Here is a 23,527-nt window from a genome sequence, read left to right as displayed (position 1 = left end):
CCCCCTAAAAGATATAGATTTAAGGAAGATACATGTTTGATAGGAAAGAGGGAGCAAACCACTAGAGCTGGATCCTGCTCGCCAAACCTGAGACTGGCGATTCGCGATTCAGTCGGCTTCAAAGAATCACGAGTACGCGAGCGCTCGTGGAACTGTGGAGGAACACTGACTGAAACGGAAGAGTGTCATATCAACGCCACTTGGCGAGCGCGAGTCCCACTCTTGTTGTTCCGCCATCCTCTCCGCCCCACACCCTTTGTTGCGCTGCTCTATCAACTGACCTCAATTACCGACCCCATGAATCCCCCCTCCCCCCCATGATTCGCTAAAACAATGGCTCCATAAAATGCCTTCTGTCTATTGGCTGGAACCCTTTCACTTTGTTTTAATAGGGGGGTTGGACTATACGATCTTTTGTAAAATAAGGGGAGCCATACTAAGTGTTCCGTCACGTTCTTGCTCTCGCGACTTGACTCAGCAGTAGGTTACAAACATATAAGCCACAAGGTGGTGACAGTCACAGGGGAGGGAATCGGGAATCGGAAGGTGATACTGTTCCGCATTCCGCAGAAGTGAATCGTGAATCGCATTCCGCAGGCAAGAGCGGCGATTCAGTTCCGTTCTCGCGCTCGCGACCCAGCTCTACAAAGCACAGCAGAGCACCCACCACCCACCCACCACCAGATGGGAACAGGTCATACTTTTAGACTCAAGACAGGTCCCGTCAGCTGACAACACACTTGTATACACACAGGTCCCGTCAGCTGACAACACACTTGTATACACACAGGTCCCGTCAGGCTGACGACACACTTGTATACACACAGGTCCCATCAGGCTGACGACACACTTGTATACACACAGGTCCCATCAGGCTGACGACACACTTGTATACACACAGGTCCCATCAGCTGACAACACACTTGTATACACACAGGTCCCATCAGGCTGACAACACACTTGTATACACACAGGTCCCGTCAGGTGACAACACACTTGTATACACAAGGCTAAGGATCTAGGCCAGTCAGGGACACATGCCCAAGCAACACAACCTTCACCACAGAACAAGTGCTTGAGGAATGTCCAATAAAAAGACAATCCCAGAGACCACACGGCCAGAGCTACTCATTCTTAGTGACTATCTTTGCCTTTATGAGGCGGTACTTTCAGCGACCACACGGCCAGAGCTACTCATTCTTAGTGACTACCTTTATGAGGAGGTACTTCCAGAGACCACACGGCCAGAGCTACTCATTCTTAGTGACTATCTTTGCCTTTATGAGGAGGTACTTTCAGCGACCACACGGCCAGAGCTACTCATTCTTAGTGACTACCTTTATGAGGAGGTACTTCCAGAGACCACACGGCCAGAGCTACTCATTCTTAGTGACTATCTTTATGAGAAGGTACTCCAAGAGAGCACACAGCCAGAGCTACTCATTCTTAGTGACTATCTTTATGAGGAGGTACTCCCAGAGACCACACGGCCAGAGCTGCTCATTCTTAGTGACTACCTTTATGAGGAGGTACTTCCAGAGACCACAATTACAGAGAAAAACAAAGAGGAAGATTTTGAACTTGACATTGTTTTCAGAAAAAAACTAAAAACGCACACAAAAAAAAGTGAAAACTTACTCACATCCTACAGTAAGCTCTACAAAAATAACTACATACTTAAAAAGCAGAGACAATAGAAAGAAACATTTCTCAAACGTAACGAACGTAAACATAAACGCTTGTCCAGCATTCACCTGGTGGTTCGTTCTCAGGTTATCAATCTGCTTCTTGTAGACTGAACTCCAGAAATCTTTGCACAGGAACTTCATGGTATCAAGTTCATCTTTAAATCTAGAACATTCGCGGGTGAATCTGGAATAAAAACGAAGGTGTGAAATCTGTAAAGAAATATATACAATGTATACAGCACACCCATCACACTGAGAAGAGAGAGAGATGGAGAGAAGGGGGAAAAAGAAAGGGAGGGAGGGAGGGAAGGAGGGAGGGAGAGAGAGAGAGAGAGAGAGAGAAAGAGAGAGAGACTTCATTAATTTTAGCTAGTTTCATTTTATCTCATTTATCTTTCTTTTCTTCCTGTCCTCTGAGAATCAGATCAGCATGAACTATGTGTGACATAAACATCTTATTACAACATTATTCAATCTGATGGTTCGGACAGGAGAGTACAGATAATTTAAACATGCAAATCTCTGATTTATGGCATGGACAGGAGAGCACAGATAGTTTAAACATGCAAATCTCTGATGTATGGCATGGACAGGAGAGCACAGACAATTTAAACATGCAAATCTCTGATTTATGGCATGGACAGCTCGAACATAACTCAAGTCCCTAATTGAACTGCTACCTGTGAGATGTGCTGACAAGAACAGTTACTTCTAGCAATCTATGAATGGAGATATCGGCCTAAAATCAACATAATATGAATCAAGTTTGTTGGTTTGCAACTGATACCATGTTATTTTCTTAAAGTTTAACATGTTTTTTTTATCATTTCATACGACAGTCGACTACACATGAGTTGACGTCGTCGGGGGAGTGAAAAATAGACCAACCCAGCCAAAGTTCAACTTAACTGTTGGGAATTGTAAAGAACTTAGAAGTGCCGCTGGGACCCAAGAAAAAGATCAACTTAGCCGAAGATCATATCATCAACTCACGCGAGTCCACCACAAGTGGAGTGGACTGTAATAAATTGTCAAAACTCAACCTGTACTTTTGATGAATGTACCATCTATTGCCCGACTAACTCATTGTCAGTACATCTCACACATTTTCTTTGTACTGGCTGCACTGTTTTCTTGAATATCTGCACGGATGTGTCTAACAGCCTATCTTGAAAAGCCCAATCAAATTTTTTCTCATAATCGTCATGAATTCAAACACATCTTCTTAGAAACAAAAGTACACTGGGCTGAGTACAGAAGCAGCAGAAGCTCAGTTCACATCCTATCACTATCATTAAGAGCCACTCTCCTTAAAGAGTCTCCTGGCTGGAGCAAGACGCCTCTGCTACAACGCGCAATATTGCTGCCGCAACAACATCATCACTTGTGATTAGGATGTGGGCACAACTGTTTGTGAACCTTTGTCTAGAGGGAGTGGGTGTGAGGGAGATCAGTCCCCTTTGAACATTTGGTGTGAGGGAGATCAGCACCCTTTGAACATTTGGTGTGAGGGAGATCAGCACCCTTTGAAAATTCAGTTCAAGAGGGTTGCTGTTAGGCGGACACCACAGATTGTCTGGAAGTTTGTTGTCTTTGTTAAATCAACAGACTGGCTGTATTCCTGTTTTATGAACTCGGTGTATTGTGTTGAACAAAGTTGTTATTCAGCACGCGCTCCACCTTCTCTCAGTTACCCCGCCCTCTTTGAAAAATTTGAGTCAGGAAAAAGGGATAGAAGAGAGAGGCATATCTTTAAAAAAAGAAATTGGTGTTACTCACACGCACATGGTAGCTTCTTATACACATACAAACATAAACCTCATCACTCCTTACCTCTCAATTAGGCTTTGCCCTACACGGAAACCAAGAGCCTCAAGGGTAGAGATGCACTGATCCTGTAAAAGAAATTGATTAGATTTTTTAAAATGAACTTCTCTTTCTTTGATCATAATCTACATTACACTTGTGCTAAAATCTGTTTGTTTTTTTATCTTATGCATTAAGTCATATCTTTCCATGTGATTGAAAATTTGCATTGATTGTATCAAATTATTAAGGGATATTTCAAATTCAAGGAACAAAGTAAACAGTTATTTCATGATGGTCACTTTGGCACAGTGGAGGAGCACGCAGTTTGTTATCATAATGCCTCTCCAAACCTGTTTGAGTTTGAGAAGAGAAGCACACTGACACAATAACTGCTCATAGAGTGCAGGGAACAAGCAAGACAGACAGACAGACATAAAAGAGGGGGAAAAAGTACAACCTACTCGTGACACCCTTCAATCACCCGTTCTCCGTTCTGGCAAACCCAACCAGTCATGACCTTTCGTAAAATGTTATCTATTATGAAACATACAGGTCCAATGGCGAATCATGTGTGACTGACAGGAACAGGAAGGCAGCAGCGGGAGAGATGTGTGTGTGTGAGGATATAGGAATAAAACAGAGGCTGGGAGCAAAGAATGCCGGAGCTGGTGTACCTTGAAAACAAAGGATGGAACAATCTGTACCTACATTAAAGGGGGGGGGGGGCAAATTTCACTGAAAGGGTAGCAAATTTCTTTGTCAGCACTGACATGATTTCAGATTGGTCAAGCATCTGGACAGACTTCCAAGCTTGCCCATAAGTGTACGTACGATAGCAAACAATAGATCAAAATAGCGATATTAAGTAAGTGTATGTGAGCCATTGCCAAAACGTGGGGAAAAACACACACATCTCACAATAGTGTGCATAATATGTGATGCATTAGTATTTATTCCTCCAAAACTTATACACATGTCAAATATAGGACGTAGAACCTGCATTAGCAGTTTCAGACCCTATGTCAGCTTTACAATCTTGAGTTTGTAAATTTTGTGCCAAAAATGTTCGTTTTTTAGTGATTCCTGGAGTGTCATTTTGAGCACACCGATGCAAACTTCCAAGAATGTCAAAAATTTAGTATTTTTGGTGTATTTTTTTAACCTGTGCTTTGATTCTATACTATTTGTGATCGAGAAAGGTTCACTTGCTCAAGAAATCGGTTTATTTGTTTGCAAATAAACAAATAATTCGGATCACTTGTGCGTCAGGGGTGTCGTCACGGACTAGGTGTTTCAGAAAACACCATTATTTTTCAGTAGAATCACCACAGCTGGTTAAATCTTTTTGCCTATCGTCGTTTATTCAATAGTTCAAAAGCCGCGATGCGCGAAAGGAACATTGGGTTCCTAGATCTACGATTTCGGTCGGCTGTTTAACATTCGCCGTTAATGGCGTCACTTTGCGACGTACCGGAAGTCCGAATTTTAGCCTACTTTTGTTTTGAACGGGTCATCAACAGTGCCCGGATATAATTGTTTTCTTGAGTGACTTCCCCTTACCCGCTTCCCCAGAACAGCGGGAGCAACGGGGTAAAGAGAAAAACGAAAGTAGTCATTGCCGTCACCCTCCGGTTACGCACAAGAATCTTGCGTTGAATGTGACGTACTGGACTGTTTTGCGTGTTTTTAGGCTACCCTATTGAATATTTTAGTGAAATTGTGGTGTTTACATTGGATTCCTGGAACAAGAGTGTAATGTGTGAACAAACTTCGAGAGATGGATCATTTCTGTGGTTGTAGATTTAGCTTTTGTGCTTAGTGATGACATTTGGGGTGTCGTCATGCAGCCGTACAAGACTGACCGACGTACTAGAAATTACATTGTCCTAAGAGCAAACATTATTTAAGTCATGTGTGCTCTTTTTACTCAAACAAATAGACAAACATGTCCTTGTTTATCTGTCTAACTCAAAAGTACACATTTGTTCTTTGTTGGCATGATATGCCTTTTTCCAATACATTGTGTCATCATTGTTATGTACAAGTAATATTTTTCATAATTGCTAATATCAATAAGTTTTCAACATATATTTCATACATGCAAGATTCATTTAGAAACAAAATACGCCTTTATTGATCTGTGTATCTCATAGTGCAAATTTGTTCTTTGTAGGCATGATTTTACCTTTTCCCAGTATGTTTTGTCATCACTGTTATTAACTGTTATGTACGAGTACTCTTTGTCATAATTAGCAACGTAATTGTGATTGTCTACTGTCTTTGATATGACCTTGTATCTGTTTCAAAGCAAAAGAAACCTCTCCTGGGTTTTTTTTATTCTTAAAGTACGCTTTTCTCTCTGGAGACAAGACTTTTGTCTTTTCCTGTACATTGTGTCATCATTGTTATGTACAAGTCATGTTTGTCATCACTGTTATGTACAGGTCAGCTCAATTGATTTTGCACTTTTGCTTCATATTAGTTTAAAAATTGTATTACACATGTGTTTTTCTGGTACTGAGGCTTTGATAACCGTATTTGTACAGCCTTTCACTATTGTGATGTGTTGTCAATGATAATGTCCAATGTGTATCCTTTCTTGTACATAACAATGATGACATGTTCTGTGCACTGCGTCATTGTTACAAAGCTTGTCATTCATATTACCATTATGAATGGAGTTCATAGTGTACGAAGTCTTTGTTTACTAAACAAATGGAATTTAAAGTCCATAATTTGCCTTGCTGCTTATCTGTTTTTGTCATCACTGTTACATACAAGAAATACAGCAGTTGCCAAACCAATAGACCCATATCTCCAAAACCGTACGTCTCCTTGCTCTGATACTCTAGGAATATGAGCACTAAATGTCAATCTGTGACTGACAGAAAAGAGAGTCAAATTGGTAAGAACATTTTTTTTGCACCACTGAGTCTCAAGAGAGTCTCACGTTTTGGCAATTGCTCATGTGAGTCCAGTATTTTGGCGAGTCAGAGTAATTATGAAAAACTCGAAAGAGTACTTGAGTGCTTGAATCCTAAAGTTTACAGATTGGTTAACTAGAGTAAAGGCACTATTTGCGGCCGGCCGAACTATGCGGCCACTTTCCTTATAAAGTCAATAACTCAAGTCTTGTTTCATATTCCAAATGGAAACCAAGCTTGCATAATGCACTGGCATATCACATGCTCACAATAAAGATGGTCTCGATAGGCAGCAAAGTTTGAGAGCGGCAAAAAGTTTGAAGAATTTAGTCAATCAAAATATCCATGTGTGAAAATTTGACTGGTCACTTTTCCATGGTCATTACAAAGTTTTCTTGTCATATTTTTTACGAAGTGACTATTTCTCCGAACGTTCGGAGAAATAGTGCCGATCTTTATTTCTCCGAACGGTTTCCGGCTTCCGCTCTGGTCGTGATTGTTTGCCTATTTGCGAGAGTTCGGCGCCAACTTTCATTCCGTCATTCTGCGAGGTCTGGGAAGGAGCAAATCAAAGGTGGTATCTGTTCTCAGCTTCTCCTCCGGCCGTGTGCCCACTGGTTTAGCGAGGCGGGTACTGCCTGAGGCACCCGAGAGACGGAGAAATCTGACCCTCTTTTCTATTGAGTGGACGGTTATCGTCCATTAAAAAAAAAAACGGAGCAAATTTTTGGGTTTAGATCTATTTCAATTTTCAAGAGCTAGATCTAGTCTAGAGATTTTTAGATGAGTGTAAAAACGTGAAAAAGAAAGGTTTCACAACAGAATGAAATCAAAACTAGAACAGCCCAGAAACAACCACAACAATTAACAAATAAGGGCGTGTGTCCACCTGTCCGAAGAAGATTGACCGTTTTAACCCTAAATGTGCGTAATTTGTTAAAAAAAGTACAGGATATTGCATGGAAATTATGGAAGCACACACAGGGGGCCTGCCAGTGTCAGTACCTGTACTTGGTTTTGGTGGAACGCTCTAACATAGCACATTTAAATCTATACAGGTATATATATTTAGAATCTAATGAAGGTAGGAACATCAAATTAAATGACGTTACACAATACCTTTTGTAGGAACATCAAATTAAATGACGTTACACTATACAACCCCCCCCCCCCCCCCTTTTCTCCACCAAAAAAAATTAATAGGAAAACAACCTCCGAACAATTACAAGGAAAAAAATACACACCAACAAAAAATAACACCCCAAAGAGGGGAAAATGAACGAAAAATAAAAGAGGGACAGCAATACAAATCGGATGGAACTGTAACGGATTCAAAAAAACAACGGGGGGGCCACCAAAAAAATCGAACCCCGATGGATTGGTTGCGGCCTTGACAACAGCAGATGCTAGCTCTATGTGTCGTTATCAATAACCCTCCATAGATCTAGATCTAGACAGCTCACGAGTGAACGCAACACATTAAGTTTAAGAGCAGCACCCTTCATAGGCCACACGTCATATCTGTAGCGAAAAACTGTTTGGAACTGTAGCATTTCTTTATATAAATACGGACATTTTTTGGACCGATTGAACCATATTGTATACGAACAATCTTTGGTAGGCCTATAATATAATTATAGATCTATATTTTATTTTTATTATCCGAAATATGCGGGAAAGGGTGTGATTTCAGAGTGTTCGGAGAAATAGTGCCCAGCTTTATTTTCCCGAACGTTCGGAGAAATAGTGCCGGCCTATTTTTTATTCGATTATAGGTTCATGTGTTGCAGTAGTGAATAAATATCATGTGTAAATGTCTCAAGTGTAAAAAAAACCAACAAAGGGGACCCAGCGAGGGGGTGGCCGCATAGTTATTCCACTATTTTTTAAAAGGGACTTCTTGAGATCGGTGACGTCTGCAAAAGATCTACTCCATTGGAAAAGGGCACTGTTATGGTCAGTTGCTAACAGTGGCCATTTAACAGCAATTTAGGTTTCATTCTTGCATTCAGAAAGCCTGGTTTGTACTTCTTGACTACAATGTGATAGATCAATCAAGACTGACTCCACCAGATTCGGTGCAGTCTGAAGAAACTACCCTGTCACTTGTACCTCTTGACAAGGTGACCACCAGGCCCCGGGAATATGAAAAAAAAAATTGCCGAGACCCAGGAATTTGAGGAAATCTGTAAATTACCCCGGGAATGACCCAGGGAAATAATTAATAATTAAAACCAAATCCGATAGGGTCAGTAAGTTCATTTTTGCCGGTCGCGATTGAGTTTTTTTCCTGGTCTGAGTGATAACAAAACTTTTATGAGAGAAGGTTTCTGACTGGTGTTTGAGTGACTGCGTGTTGGCTAATGTTTAGTTAGACCTAAGCCAATGATGCGCAACACGCATGAATGCTCGTTCATGAAATTACGGTCAGGGGCGGTCGCTTGGAAAGCCACGTGGCTGGGCTGTCGTCTCTATGACTCTATCAACAGTTTCTTGGGTTCCCGACTTCATTTTATGGTGCATTCATAACATCGAGTCTGTCTTCTGCCCCCCACACACACCCATTTAACGCCTTTTTTGCAGTCTTAACCGCAGTTGGGGAATCCTTCACAAAACAACCACATGTCGTCACATTATCGGCCCAAAGTGACCCCCACCCCAAAGGGAGTCCCACTAGAATATCACAAGGCAATGAGATGACTGCGTCCCTTCCTCCCTTTTGCAGAGGTTTATGTAAACGCACGCTCCGTATAAACACAAGCTAAGGAACCCTCCCGACGTGCACTGTGCGTTTAGGCGGAGACTACTCTGTATAATACTGTATAGGCTAGCCAAAATCACTCCACCCCCAGTACACACCTTATGACTATGTTACACACACACTACACTACACGCCCGCGGGCCACTCCATTCGCAAATAACGAACAAATCTCGAGAATGTAAACCGTTCGGAGAAATGAGAGTTCAAGTTTATTTTCCCGAGAGCGTTCGGAGAAATAGAGCCGGCCTGATAAATTTACCTTTTCATCTTTAGCTGATGAACGGTGTACATGCGCCACCATTTCCATGTGTAAAAATTCAAATAATGCTTCATCTGCCATTGTTAGCCTCGACTACAGGATAAAACTTCTTGACGCAGCAAAGCTGACTATTATACAATACTAGATTCTAGATCTAAAGAATCTAGATATAGGCTGTATCAAAATTCCAATTCGCCTGTTGTCACTCTTCTATTGAATTGGGGGGTGCACTCTCGTTTACATCAAGTTTGGTTTAGTAGTTTCCTTCCTCGCCCCTCACTTGCCAGAGCACAGATCAGGGAGATCGGAAGATTCCACAATATGCCAAATTGTCACGTAGACAAACAATCAAAGGTGAAAACGAATCAATTTAATTATTTGACTATCAGCAAAGTTAAACAAATCAAAGAATGCCCTAGCCAATTCGATCAAATATAAAAATGCATTATCAAAATGCTGTTTGGATGTTACTCCCTCAATGTCTGCATAAACAAAAATATGCATGTTCTTTGACTTTCTTCTGGCCTACCAGAAATGGACCTCAAGATTGAACCGGAGACCGGAAGTTGAATTAGGCCTAGCTTGTCCAGCCTAGCTCTATTCGTTTTTCTTTCATTACAGAGAGTAGGCCTACAGAGAACAAACTCACGATGGCAGAGCTGCCTGGAGTAGAAGTGCTTCAGAACGAAATTGAAAAGGCGAGAGACAAGCTAAAAGGCTACAATGAAAATATAAAGAAGCTGACAGGGCGTGATCCATCTGGTCCAGGGTATGAATATGCAGTTATGTTGTGAAATTGTAGAAATCGTGGTCTTGAGTCTTGAGTCTGAGTCTTGAGCAAAGGCAAAGAGGGGCGATTTTGTAGTTTCGTTGGTAGGCTGTTAAAGTCAAGAGTAGGGGGGTTTCAGGGAGGCTTGCCCCCCTGACCTAATAAAAATATGCAGGTTGGGGGGAGGGGGGTTCAAGGGGGCATGCCCCCCCCCCCCTGAATTTTATCCTAATTTGATGTTTTGCAGTTTAGGTTGCATCCCTGCTCTTTGTATTTGTGTAGATCTAGAGTACATCCTGTGGTGCGGTATACAGTTTATAAGCGATCTTTTGTGGATATCTCTGGAAGTTACAGGTCGATCTTCATGATTTTTTCACCAGAAGTTAGAAAAACTTCCTCTCTATACGGTGTAGCGCATTACTGTAACAGCAGTTTAAAATTTCTATACATGTTGTGGTGGTGTTTGTTTGGTAATGTGTGTCTGGTTTGGTGCGCAAGGTTTCTGGTTTGGTGCAACATATCGTCTGGTTGGGTGCGCAATAGTACCATGTTTACAGCTCTAGATCTAGATCTAGATTCTAGCTCTTTTCTGACACTTTTCATCTTTCTCTATCCTGGCCTTGTCTTCTTTTCCTTACAAGAAGTTCCTGTACTGACCATAACTTGGCGTAACGGAAGGCCAAGGTCAATGAGGCGTTTTCTTTTTGGGAGCTGTGCGCCCCCTAACAGGAGATCTCCTTACACCGTGTGTATGTGTTTTGATAATGGATAAAAAGAAAGGTGCTGTGGACACGAGAAGGGGAAAGAAGAAAACAAGAATAAGACTATACCTAGACTAGATCTAGTATTTTCGAAGAAAAAGGACAAAAAAGAAGAAAAAGACGTGAAAAGAAGAAATTGAAAAACAAAGGTGCTGTGGACACAAAGAGGTGAAAGAAGAAAAACAAGAATTAGACTATACCTAGACTAGTATTCTTTAAGGAAAAGGACCAAAAAAAAAGAAGAAAAAGACATGAAAAGAAGAAATTGAACATTTTGGAGATTAAATTTCCATATATTAATAAATTTTGACATGAATACATTAACTTATCATCTTCCAATGGCAATATAATGCATCCAAATGGAAGGAAAACAGTCTGTTTCAGTGCACAATGCAGGTCATAAAGAAATAACTTAATAAGTAAAACAAACAAAGGGCCTAGAAGCCACACTATCAATGCCAAATAGCAAAAAAGCCGATATTGCGCACTGAAACGGACTGCACAAATTTGGTCTGCTTCAGTGCGCCCTATCTGGCATGTTCCTAGGCATTAAGAAGCAGCCTGCGATAGTATTTATCGATTCTAGTATACATTCTACGATACATTAGAGCTAGTTTAACTAGATGGGCTAAATAATCAACTACTCAAGCGCTTAGTAAATTCACCGATACCGGTTACGAAAACCATTAATATGAATGGGCAAAACTTTCCGACACCGTAGAATCACGTGTGTTGACGGGAAACTCCAAAACGAAAGTGAAATAAGCTGCATTCTGCGCATGCTCACAGAAAGTGACCTCGTTTTCGCTGTTCTTATCTTATCCAAAACAAAGCAGGAGACCGGGGGTTGCGCACCCAAACAGATGCGCAGTGACCTGGTTAGACTCTAGCCTATTTCAAATGGCCACCTCTATTCTCAACTAGAATAGGGCAGGCGAGTCTTTTGGTTATTCTCACCCGGTGTGCGTTCACCATTATAGCCTAGATCTAGGCCAACCAGTTTTGCGTTCACCATGAACCACAGAATTCTACACTGTGATAACAGAAACTTTTGGCTATTCTCACCCGGTGCGCGTTCACCGTTATAGCCTAGATCTAGGCCAACAAATTTTGCGTTCACCCTAAACCACAGAATTCTACACTGTGATAACAGAAAAATTGTAGAATTCTGTGCAGTGAACAAACGTTCCATTACAACTGTAGCCTACTAAAAGCGTACAATTTTGTCTGTGGGCAGTGGAGAGAGAGAGGAGTAGCGCGGAACTTCCGGTCAAAACAAAATGGCGACCCGCATAGTTCGGCTCGATTCGAAAAGTTAAATAGCCGTAGCATCTTTGTAGACAACCAAATTAATTTACTTTTGTGTTATAACATCATTTTTTTACTTTGTTTTGGTCAATTTGATCGTCCACACCGATAGACAGTATTCAGAAAGAGAGAGAGAGGGGAGGAGTAGATCTTGCGAGAACTTCCGGGCAAAACAAAATGGCGATCCACGTAGTTCGGCTCGATTCGAACAGTGAAATAGCCATAGCATCTTTGAAGACGATCAAATTAGCTTACTTTTGTGCTATAACGTAATTTTTTCTTGGCTTTTATCAATTTGATCATCCACACTGATAGACAGTATTCCAAAATGAGGAAAAGCAGGTCTTGTTTCGCACCGGGTGAGAATAGCCTACGCTGGCAAGTCTCACCCGGGGTGAGAGGTAGATGGTTTTTCTATTCTCACCCCGGATGAGAATAGCCACTTCCTAACAGAATTGTAGAATTCTGTGCCGTAACAAACGTTCCATTTACTACTGTTAGCCTAAAAGCATGCAATTTTGTCTGTGGGCAGTGGGCAGTGGAGAGAGAGAAACAGAGAGAGAGGAGTAGCGCGAGAACTTCCGGGCAAAACAAAATGGCGACCCAAGTAGTTCGGCTCGATTCGAAAAGTTAAATAGCCGTAGGATCTTTGTAGAAGACCAAATTAATGTACTTTTGTGTTTTAACATCATTTTAAAACTTTGTTTTGGTCAATTGATCGTGAGACGAGAGGGAAAGTAAAAGAATAGCATGTTTGTTGCGTAACACTGAGCGTAACACTGATACAAATCATCAAGATAAGGGCTTTACAACAAAATCTGAGCGTGAGGCGGGAGTGAAAGTAAAACACCTCACTCTTTTTCAGCAAACAACGATAAAGGGCTTTTATATAAAGTGAAAATTAAAGTCTGTTGCAAACACCCCAGTCTATTACTAGATAGGATGGACTTCTGTAATGAGCAAACACCCCTACAAGCACAATGGAAGGGATCTACTAAAGGTTACCCAAACCCAATCTATATCCAAATACAAAGTGGAACAATACCCTCCTCCTTGTACTAGCAGTATTAATAAAGTGTTGTCACACTCTAAGCCTAACCGCGTAGTAATTTGTATGCTTTGGGCCAATCGAGGGGTTTCAGGGGGGCCTGTCCCCCTAAAGTAAAAAAAATCTGGGTTTAACCCATAATTTGATATTTTGCCGTTGGGTTTGAAATTTTTTGGAAAATATTTGATTTGCGGCAGTTTTAGTGGCTTTTTTTTGTGTGATCTGCAGCAAACAATACTGTAGTTTGACCCCCAAAGCTGTGCATCAGTGTGCGGGAGTGAAAGTAATAATTTACCTATTGACTTTATATGCACCGCAAAGTAATTTAGTTTTTGAAATATTTGGTTTCTATTCGAACTATATCACATTGAGCCAAAAACTGCGTAGTAATATCCCTTTGGGGGAATCGGGGGGTTGCCCCCCGGTGAGTGGTTGGCGGGTGCTCTGGTGTGGTTTGCTCCTTCTTTCCTATAAAAAATTTATCGTTTCTATCTCCCCTCCTTCTTTTTTGTGTTTGTTACTCTCTTGTAACACCTTATCTTCGGCATTTATATGACCTTATTGTGTTTCAAGTGCCGTAAAACTCTAACTAAAACTAAAAACCCCTGAGGTTTCAAAAAATGTTGGGCAGCTCTAGTACTTTATAACTATATGCATGCGTGGAAATAATGTAATATTGTATTGTGCATATGTGCTGAAAATGTGTGGGCGAGAAATAGGCATGCATGCACCCATGTCACTATGCAATGTGTACAGTATAGAAATACATGCATAACCCACAATTGTAGTCATATTAACCAACAGTGGTAGTCTTATAGTATAATAGTTAAAATAAAACACATCAATAACTCCAAAAGTTTTGGTGTATGGGGGTAAATAAAGGTGATTCTATTGTTTATTTGACATTATATTCAGCTGACAAAACCAAACCCAAAAAGAGGTACATGATTATGATACAACCTGGACTTGAGCGGGGTGTTATAAGTTAAATCAGAGTGCTTATTGGCCCACATGGGCATATAAAATTTCCCCTAGAACATTTATTATTTGCCCACAAAATTGCTAGTTATCTCCCCTGTGTTTGGCGCCGCCCCCCCCCCCCAGTCCACAAAAATGATAATTTTAAATGAAAATGCAAAATCCCCATTAAATAGAGAAATTATTTTATATTATAATTGTACACTTCTCAAAGGCTTATGTTAATATGTTATATTTTATACCAGAAAGTAAGTCAATTTCTACTATAATATTAAGGAGTATAGATCTAGATCTAGAATGACTCCCAAACCAACAAGATCCCAAAAGATAACAAAAACTCATTTTGTTATTAAGGATACAGAGTGCTAATAGTAATAGCTGTATTTCTTATTTCTTATTTAATCTTAATAATCAGAAACTATTAAAGCTAGAGAAAGAACGAAAAGTCCTCTCATCTTCAAAAATAGCTCAACAAATTAGTCCACCAATCATATATTTTATATTGAGAATGTATAGTTTTCCAATCTAATGCTAAAAATAAAAAGATGAACAATAGCTAAGAAGTTAGAGAACAAGTTTGGACAATACCATGTATGAAATACTTTGAAAAACAACGCATTAAATGGTCCATGTGGGCCAATAAGCCCCAGCTTATTTGCCCATGTGGGCCAATAAGAGCAGCAAAGTTAAATAATAATAAAAAATAATACCTATTAGTCGAATTAGATTTTATATTTTTTAATCTTAGCGAAAAAGGAAGCTCAGGACAATGAAATGAATGGTTCATAATGCTGACGACTAGACTCTACAGAGACAATTACAGAGGTTTTCATCTCCTGCAAGACCAGGACTGTGGATGTTGTTAGTTCTGTCTGTGCAGGCATGGTATTGTCCATATTGCCAGTAATAGCAATGATAGAAATGTAGAATTGAAAGTTACATTTTTGAGGGGGAAAAATGGACTGAAGTGCTTTTGTGACAAATTGCACACTAGTGTGACAGATGATGTGAAAGTTAATTCGATCTAATGTATTTCTTTTTTATCTGCATGTTTTAATTTAATCAAATTAGTGTAGATACTGGTTGACTAGCAATGCCAATCGAGTTCACTGTGTACATGACAAAATTTAGGTTGCTGCTTGCGGACATATTTTGGGACCGGATTGGAACGTAGGTGACTAACTTTCTCAAGCTTAGCTCTATTACTGGACCGATATGGATGAAACTTGGTGACCAATCAGTTATCAGAGATAATAAGGGAAAACTAATGATGTGGACGTTGAGTCTTGTACACACATAATGTAACCTATTTTTGGTGTCTGGAACTTTTTCGTAACGGTTATATTGTAAACTACATGAATGAAACTTGATTTTTAACATCAAGAAGGGAAGAGATGTATCTTTCCTCTATAGTGTCCTCAAATTTGAAAGTTCTATGTGAAGTTGTTGTTCAGAATTTATGTACAACTACACACTCCCCCCCCCCCCCACCGTCCAAAGCACCTTCGTGTGGAGACCGGCCATTTTTCTGTACTCCCCCGGCAATGTATGTGACCTACAAATCCCCGCATGATTATTCCAAGCCCGTTCCTTGGTCACTTGAAATAGGTTATAGGGCAAGGGCTGGTGCGCACATTTGGTTGTTTTTCTCTGTTCCCGTTACATCCCAATGGGGGTGTTAGTGTATCCACGGAAAAGACGAAAGCTTTCTAATTGGAAGGCATGTTAAATTCAATTGAATTATGTTTGATGATTAGCTTGGTCTAAAGTCTTTCAAGAAATTTTTGCCATTATTTAGTCCTTCTGTCAAAAGATCCCATGATGTGATACGAGGCTATATAAATAAAATGCATGTGCATTTCCCGACCCCCCTCTTTCTCAAAATAGTTATATGCACACTAAAATTTTAATTCTAACAAAGTAACTACAAAATGGTATGTAAATCTCATTGCAGAAATGATTTCTCCACCAAGGAACAAATTGAGTCGCCAAGTTTCTTTCAAATGCTCCAATTAATTACTGAGATGTTGTCTATTTTCTTGCGGAATCTATTGTTACATAGTCCACTTTTTGGGAATGTTCTTCCTTTATGGGTCGTCCATGTTTTTCTGCATTTTACAACCCCACAACTTTTGTATATTTGCCGATTCTGTAACTTAAATAAGCCCACAACTTTTGTATATTTGCCGATTCTGTAACTTAAATAAGCCCACAACTTTTGTATATTTGCCGATTCTGTAACTTAAATAAGCCCACAACTTTTGTATATTTGCCGATTCTGTAACTTAAATAACCCCACAACTTTTGTATATTTGCCGATTCTGTAACTTAAATAACCCCACAACTTTTGTATATTTGCCGATTCTGTAACTTAAATGAGCCCACAACTTTTGTATATTTGCCGATTCTGTAACTTAAATAAGCATTGCTCAGAATAGAAAACTTTTTCTTAGATCCCCATAAAAAAAAGGTTTGAAGCCAAAAATCAATTTCTCATTGGCTTTGCTAGATTGACCTTTTTTTGTTCTTTGTTGGTAAAAAGAATTATAAAAAGGAATACCAATCAATTCAATTAGCCTCTTTGTACTTTCAGAATTCGCCGTCTGCTCAGTGATGGCTCTGAGAGAGTTGATGATGGAGACAACTTTCAAATGGGCAGAGGGAGAGGGAGAGGCCGACTCTTTGGTCTTGCTAGGTTTGTATGAATTGATATAGTACAGTTACTAGTATAGGCCCCTGTCTTTCTTCTTCCTTCAATTGTGAAAATGTTATTCCGACGAATGTTTTTTAGGGTGGGGCTCATGCTCTGGTGTGCAATGATTAGCGATTGGTGGAATATTGACCAATCATCATCATCATTGCCTTTCTCACCCTGCACCAGGGTATAGGCCATGGACAAACACCTTCCACCTTTCTCTATCCTGGGATAGCCTCTTGATGTTATTCCATGTCTTCCCACTTTTCTGTACATATAATGACCAATGCTCAAGACTTAACACTTTGCAGTCACACAGCCAGCAGTACAAAATACCCCATCTGGTCACCCAGCCAGGAGAGTGACTGCAACGGACTTCTCCGGCCTGGCGCCAAGTGACCAGAACGAATAATTTTCACTGTCGCTTTATTGCGCCAAGTGACCGCAAAGTGTTTAAGTCATATGCATCATGTATGAATTATTTGATTTAATTTTATCAGCATTCTTCTTTGCTCGCTGCATGTCATGCCAAACATCAGGCTGCACTGGATGTAATAGTAGGGCCGCTTGGGATCGGAAGTAGCTCTTTTCGAAGTATGGTTATGGGATTCCGCGAAATAAAAATGATTGAAACTTGGTAATTAAACAGAAGAAAGGTCAAACTGACTAGTAGCAAAAGCACACAATGTCGACACTTTTGAAATTGGAGAAATCGCTGAGGTGTGATTTTCTTCCATTTTTCCATTTATAATACAGATTTTCAAACGAATATTAGTCTTGAAGTTAAGGAGAGGTAGCTATGCTCAGAGCCATTTTTCAGTCTCAGTAGTTGAGGGGTTGCACTTGGGTTGAAAGTGCGTGCTGAGATACATGTACTATTTGAGGGGAAAGAAAATAAATGAACGACGTTGGCGCTACCTTTTTTCTTTTGGGGGGATGGGAGGGAGGGGGTGCCTTGAGTTAAACGTATATCCGATCGAAGTCAAAGGCTGTGATTTTTAGATTTCATTAGACTGATTTTTGCTATTCATAGTAGTTTTTGAATGAGGATAAAATTTCCAAATCCATTATTTTTCTGTACAAGATAAATACATTTTGTCCCTTGCAATTTTTTTTTCTAAAAGTTTTCTAATTTAAGCCAATAGTCTTTGTCAAGACAGAGCCATTTATGTACACATTTTGTTGAAAAGGTTTCTTATATATATAGGGTTGAAACTTGTAAAGATGGAGTGTTCTTCGTAAGTATGCCCTGTCAAAAACTCAATTTTGAGAAAAAATGCAAAAATGTTCTATGCCCTAAATTAATTTTCATTATCTGTTAATAGGTTCTTTCACACTGTAGTCTAGGGTTTCCAATAATACTTTGCTGATTTTATACTGTGACAGGTGCCTGCTCAAAATTAAACTGGGACGTCACTGTACTGAACATTTGACAGACTTCTCTGTAGTCTCACAGTTCTCATTGTAGTTGGGTCATTACAGTAGATTGATTTCTGGGTATTTTCTGTCAATTTTCATTGATAATTTGCTCTTGTCTTTTTGGCTTGTGACTGATTTCATATTATGAAAAAGATTGACTTCATGGTCCCTTTGTTTGTGTTTGTTTTTTTCAATGGGAGAAAGGAGAACACATTGATCAATAGTTATTTGTGCATTGTTTGTTCTAACAGGCGTAACATTATGGAGGACAGTGGACCCCCAGCGAAAAGAAGAATTGTTGGTGGAGCTTTCTCAAGGTGGGTTTCAAACAGTAGTCCGTTTAGGTGGATGACAAGAGGACATTACAGGAAAAACTCCAGATTTGAATATCAGAATATGGAATCCATTTCCCACACTAGTTTCAACTTAGGTCAACTCGCAACAAAATGTTACAATTAGACCGTATTTTGGGCCAGCCCTTTCATTTTTCCACCTTCAGTCTCTGAGTATGAGAGGAGGCATGAGCGTACTCACTCTCACATATGCATGCACTTAGTGTGCTCCAAGCTATCACATTAGAAGGGCTGTCTGTTTCTACTGCATAGCTGCCACTTTCCCGCTAAATAGCGGAAACTCTGCTTCGTCTAGCTTGTCCCGCTACTTTCCTCCTTCCTCCGCTGGCCCGCTCTCGGCCGCAAATTGCGATAATTTTTTTTTACTCGTGGAAAACACAGAACCGGGAGAGAGACAAAAACGTGGCTTGCGCATGTCAGCCCGTAGCTTTCGAGTTCCGTTCTGTGCCTGCCTGGCGCTAGTTTCACATTGTTTATTGTGGAGCGACAATGTCGATCGAGCATCGGGGCGATTGCGCGCCGAGTTGTCATTGAAAACGGCGGAAATACGAGAGAAATTCATGCAGAATGCAAAAATAAAAAGAGCTGGAATGAGAAAGAAACAGACGGTGTGTGACTCGAAAAGTTCATTAGAACATTGATGAAGCCACTTGGTGCACTTTGCATTTGGTGCGATAAAGAAATGGCTCAGTACAGCGGCAAAGGTGTTGCCTCCTTGATCCAATACTGCGCGCGCTCTACATCAATGCACAAGTTTAAAGTGAAAGAAATCTTTTTATGAGACACCAGCTGGCAACAAACACTGGATTTTTTGTTACCAAGCTGTGTCAAATTATGCTTGTTAGTCAACTTCATGTCTTGGTTTTTTGTTGGGTTTTTTTTTTCTAATACATTTAAATTCAATAGCTTATGGTTAACAAATATGAGTTTACCCTTCCAAAACCATAGGCTAGATGTTCCAATATATTGCCTCTGAATCTCACTATATACCGGCCTTCAGAGAACATGCCTACGCCTTCGCTTGAATTTCCTCCTTTTTTGAAATTCCTGAGTGGCAGCTATGCTACTGGTTTTTTCTCAGTGGTTACCAATTTTGGATCTGTACTACTGCCATACCGATAAAGGTATCAAAACTATAGAATTTGCTATGGGTACTGAGATATGGCTCGTTCGACATACAATGCTTTATATCTTCTGTGTTTTTACGTAAATCTGTACTTTCCTAATGTTCCGTACTTGCCGCCTCGTAATTGATCTATTGACTCCATTCGTAATTTTTAAAAAAGATAGTAATAAGGTTGACCTACCGGTATTCTGTAGCAAAGGATCCGTACTTGCCTCCGGTAATTCTCAGCAATAATGTATATTAGAAACTTGCCAGCTTGCACATTTTGTGCCCCCAACCATTGGTCTGACTTTTTCCCGCCCGCTCTAAATAGCCTTGTTTTATGGATGTGTCTTTCTTTTTTTCAATAGATAATGTTGATCTGTTTGAAGAGACCCTGTTAAGTTGATGGCAATTCTGCTCAAAACTCTTTAATCAAAAATTTATTTTTTAGAATGATCCTCTCACCTCTCATAGGTGATGGGAGAGTGCAACTGGTTTGTCCCTTGTTTCATCATTCCTACCTATTCCTTAGCACCAAATGACTGTTATTTGCCTCATTATGATTTTTTTGACTCAAAAGAAGACAAGAAACAATAGCTAATGTTTCCTTCCTCAGACTGGGTCCAGCCCCGGTTCCGATGAGACGAACGGACAGAGAAGACAGCCCTTACCAAGAGGAGGAACTACCCCATAAGGTATGTGGGGTTTTTTTGGCTCAGGATAATTCTGACTGCCCTATACGGGCGGGTATTTGGGGGGGGGGGGGGTGTCAGGGGTCCAGAGTGCCAACGTACATTGTGGGGTCAATTTTCGCCTGTCCAGCTGGCAAACAGTGGTCAAAACTTCACATCTCCCAACTTGGCTCGGTCAACGTGTGGGGAGAATTTGTATCAAGTTTTTCAGTCCTTCTGCTGAGGTGTTGTGTCCCTCACAGTCTGGGTGGGCCCTGACCGACAGGATAGAATCACGTCTCCTAACTGTTCTGGACTGTGGACTGGAGCGTAAAATACACCTACGTTCTGAAAATGAATTCTTTTTTAGGCTCTTGTTACAGCGTATCCTTTTTTGTGCTGTTTACAGTATAACGTAATTGTAGGCTGTTAAGTGTTTGCGGTATGTCTTACTTTAGGCTGTTGCGTTTACTGTGTGTGATCTGAAGTTAACCTGTCCTGTGATTGGCTTCTCTCCGATTAGCTGTCGGTCCAGTCCTCTGTGGTGAGTACGTCCAGGGAGACCAAGAACAGAAAAGAAATTATGGAGGAGCAAACCAAGGATAAAGAAGGCATGCAACGGTAAGTGTTCTGTCCAGTAGCAAAGGTGCCGTAACTGTGCTGCACAACTGTGTATTCTGTGTAGCGGCAAAGGTTTGTTCACTGTGCAGCAAAACTATGTGCCATGTACAGTAGCAAAGGTTTGTTCATTGTGCAGCAAAACTATGTGTTATGTACAGTAGCTAAGGTTTGTTCATTGTGCAGCAAAACTATGTGTCATGTACAGTAGCTAAGGTTTGTTCACTGTGCAGCAAAACTATGTGTCATGTACAGTAGCTAAGGTTCCTTGTTCAGCAAAACAGTGTCCTGTGTAAGAGCAAAAGTATGTGCTCTGTGTGGTTTGTGTAGCGAAGGTAGCATCCTGTGTCATTGGTGTCACAAAGGTGCATGCTCCGTTGGTTCCTTGTGTAGCAAAAGTCTGTGTGTTTTGTGAACAAATGTATATATGTAATGTGTTCCAAAGTTATGTGTGTTCTTTATCATAAAAGTACCTGTTCTGTGTGTGTTCTGTGTCACAGAGGTACCTGGTCTGTGAATGTTATGTGTCAGGGGGTGTGTTATGCTGTGTGTGTTCTGTGTTATAAAATTATGTGGTGGGTGCTCTGATGTGGTTTGCTCCTTTCCTATCAAACATCTGTCGTTCTTTTCTTCCCTCCTTCATTTTTGTGTTTGTTACCCTCTTATAACACCTCAAATCTTTGGCACTTACACGATTTTATTGTGTTGCATGTACCATAAAACTCTTGCTAAAACAAATGGTATGTGTTTTGTGTCAGGGAGGTACGTGTTCTGTGTGTGTTGTGTTCTGTGTCACAAAGATATGTGTTCTGTCAATGTTATGTGTCAGGGAGGTACGTTTACTGTGTGTGTTCTGTGTCACAAAGATATGTGTTCTGTCAATGTTATGTGTCAGGGAGGTACGTTTACTGTGTGTGTTCTGTGTCACAAAGATATGTGTTCTGTCAATGTTATGTGTCAGGGGGGTACGTGTTCTGTGTGTGTTGTGTTCTGTGTCACAAAGATACGTGTTCTGTGAATGTTATGTGTCAGGGGGGTACATACTGTGTGTGTTGTGTGAATGTTGTGTGTCAGGGGGTACATACTGTGTGTGTTCTGTGAATGTTGTGTGTCAGGGGGGTACATACTGTGTGTGTTGTGTGAATGTTGTGTGTCAGGGGGTACATACTGTGTGTGTTCTGTGAATGTTGTGTGTCAGGGGGTACATACTGTGTGTGTTCTGTGAATGTTGTGTGTCAGGGGGTACGTATACTGTGTGTGTCAGTGTTACGTGTCAGGGGGTACATACTGTGTGTGTTGTGTGAATGTTGTGTGTCAGGGGGTACATACTGTGTGTGTTGTGTGAATGTTGTGTGTCAGGGGGTACATACTGTGTGTGTTGTGTTCTGTGTCACAAAGAGGGGTAAGAAAATGCCTTGTTTGATCTTGGTTTCATGTTGGCGTGGTCCATTGATTCGTTTGAGCAGTTTGTGTAGATTTTTTCTTACTGTCTAATCCTAGGTGGCGTCGATAATGTCGTAAAACACACTCATTCATCAATAATCCTAGGTGGGTCGGAGGACGATTTCATGGAAATGTCTACGCAGGGAGGGGGCTCCCGAAGTTAACTTCTACGCATGTTGGTTACTTTGACAGATAAAGATGAAAAATTGGAGATCTGACATGGATGGTGGGGGCATATTGGCTGCTGAAATAGAAGATGAGCACTCTGAGATGTTGAACTGTCTCACTCTACTGTTGTGCAGCTGTTGTGTAATTCTTTCACTGTATTATTTCTGTCTTACGTGTTTTCCCCCCAAATAAACATGGATGGTTGACAGGGTCTCTGATGTAGTTTGCCCCTTTATTCCCATCAAACATGTATCATCCTTGTCTTTACTTCTTTTCTTTGTATATTACCCTCTAGTAACTCCTCTAATCTTCAGCACTTACATAACCTGTTTGTGCTGCAAGTGCTGTAAAACTCCTACTAAAATACAAACAAACTTGATGGACGTTGGTGATCATCACACGTAATTTTTTCCTTTCAGAAATCGTCGTATGTTTGGACTGTTGATGGGAACTCTCAACAAGTTTAAGACAGAGTCCAAGACACTTCAGTCAAAGGTAAGCTAGTCTTGTGTATGGGCTCAAAGGTCAAAGGTAAGCCAGTCTTGTGTGTGTGCTCAGAGGTCAAAGGTAAGCCAGTCTTGTGTGTGTGCCCAGGGGTCAAAGGTAAGCTAGTCTTTTGTGTGCTCAAAGGTCAAAGGTAAGCCAGTCTTGTGTGTGTGCTCAGAGGTCAAAGGTAAGCCAGTCTTGTGTGTGTGCTCAGAGGTCAAAGGTAAGCCAGTCTTGTGTGTGTGCTCAGAGGTCAAAGGT

At 40.6% G+C, this 23,527-nt stretch overlaps 2 protein-coding genes across 2 annotated transcripts in view; one reads left to right on the top strand and one right to left on the bottom strand.

Annotated features, from left to right (window-relative positions):
• Positions 1-9,773, bottom strand: part of LOC101862764 (trafficking protein particle complex subunit 6b) — a gene marked incomplete in the record, with an annotated part of 16,580 nt that extends 6,807 nt beyond the window's left edge. The window contains 3 exon segments of the mRNA XM_013090015.2: positions 1,755-1,872; positions 3,522-3,583; positions 9,442-9,773. Coding sequence (XP_012945469.1) covers positions 1,755-1,872; positions 3,522-3,583; positions 9,442-9,522 — 261 coding nt within the window.
• A 223-nt stretch (positions 9,774-9,996) lies between these two features.
• Positions 9,997-23,299, top strand: LOC101862543 (pinin). Its single transcript, XM_005111710.3, has 6 exons — positions 9,997-10,210; positions 16,899-17,000; positions 18,671-18,736; positions 20,497-20,575; positions 21,075-21,172; positions 23,200-23,299. The coding sequence occupies exons 1-6, from the start codon at positions 10,092-10,094 to the stop codon at positions 23,282-23,284; spliced, it is 549 nt and encodes a 182-aa protein (XP_005111767.3). The 5' UTR covers positions 9,997-10,091; the 3' UTR covers positions 23,285-23,299.
• The last annotated feature ends 228 nt before the right edge of the window (positions 23,300-23,527 follow it).

This window comes from Aplysia californica, unplaced genomic scaffold, assembly GCF_000002075.1.
Source record: "Aplysia californica isolate F4 #8 unplaced genomic scaffold, AplCal3.0 scaffold01107, whole genome shotgun sequence".
NCBI lineage: Eukaryota > Metazoa > Mollusca > Gastropoda > Aplysiida > Aplysiidae > Aplysia > Aplysia californica.
Note: the sequence above shows the minus strand (reverse complement) of the source record. Positions and strands in the feature narration are given on the sequence as shown.

Coding starts and splice junctions, on each gene's coding strand:
- LOC101862543 (XM_005111710.3), top strand. CDS start 10,092: ATGGCAGAGCTGCCTGGAGTAGAAGTGCTTCAGAACGAAATTGAAAAG. Junction 20,576..21,074: donor AGGAGGAACTACCCCATAAG/GTATGTGGGGTT, acceptor CTCTCCGATTAG/CTGTCGGTCCAGTCCTCTGT. Junction 21,173..23,199: donor GATAAAGAAGGCATGCAACG/GTAAGTGTTCTG, acceptor TTTTCCTTTCAG/AAATCGTCGTATGTTTGGAC.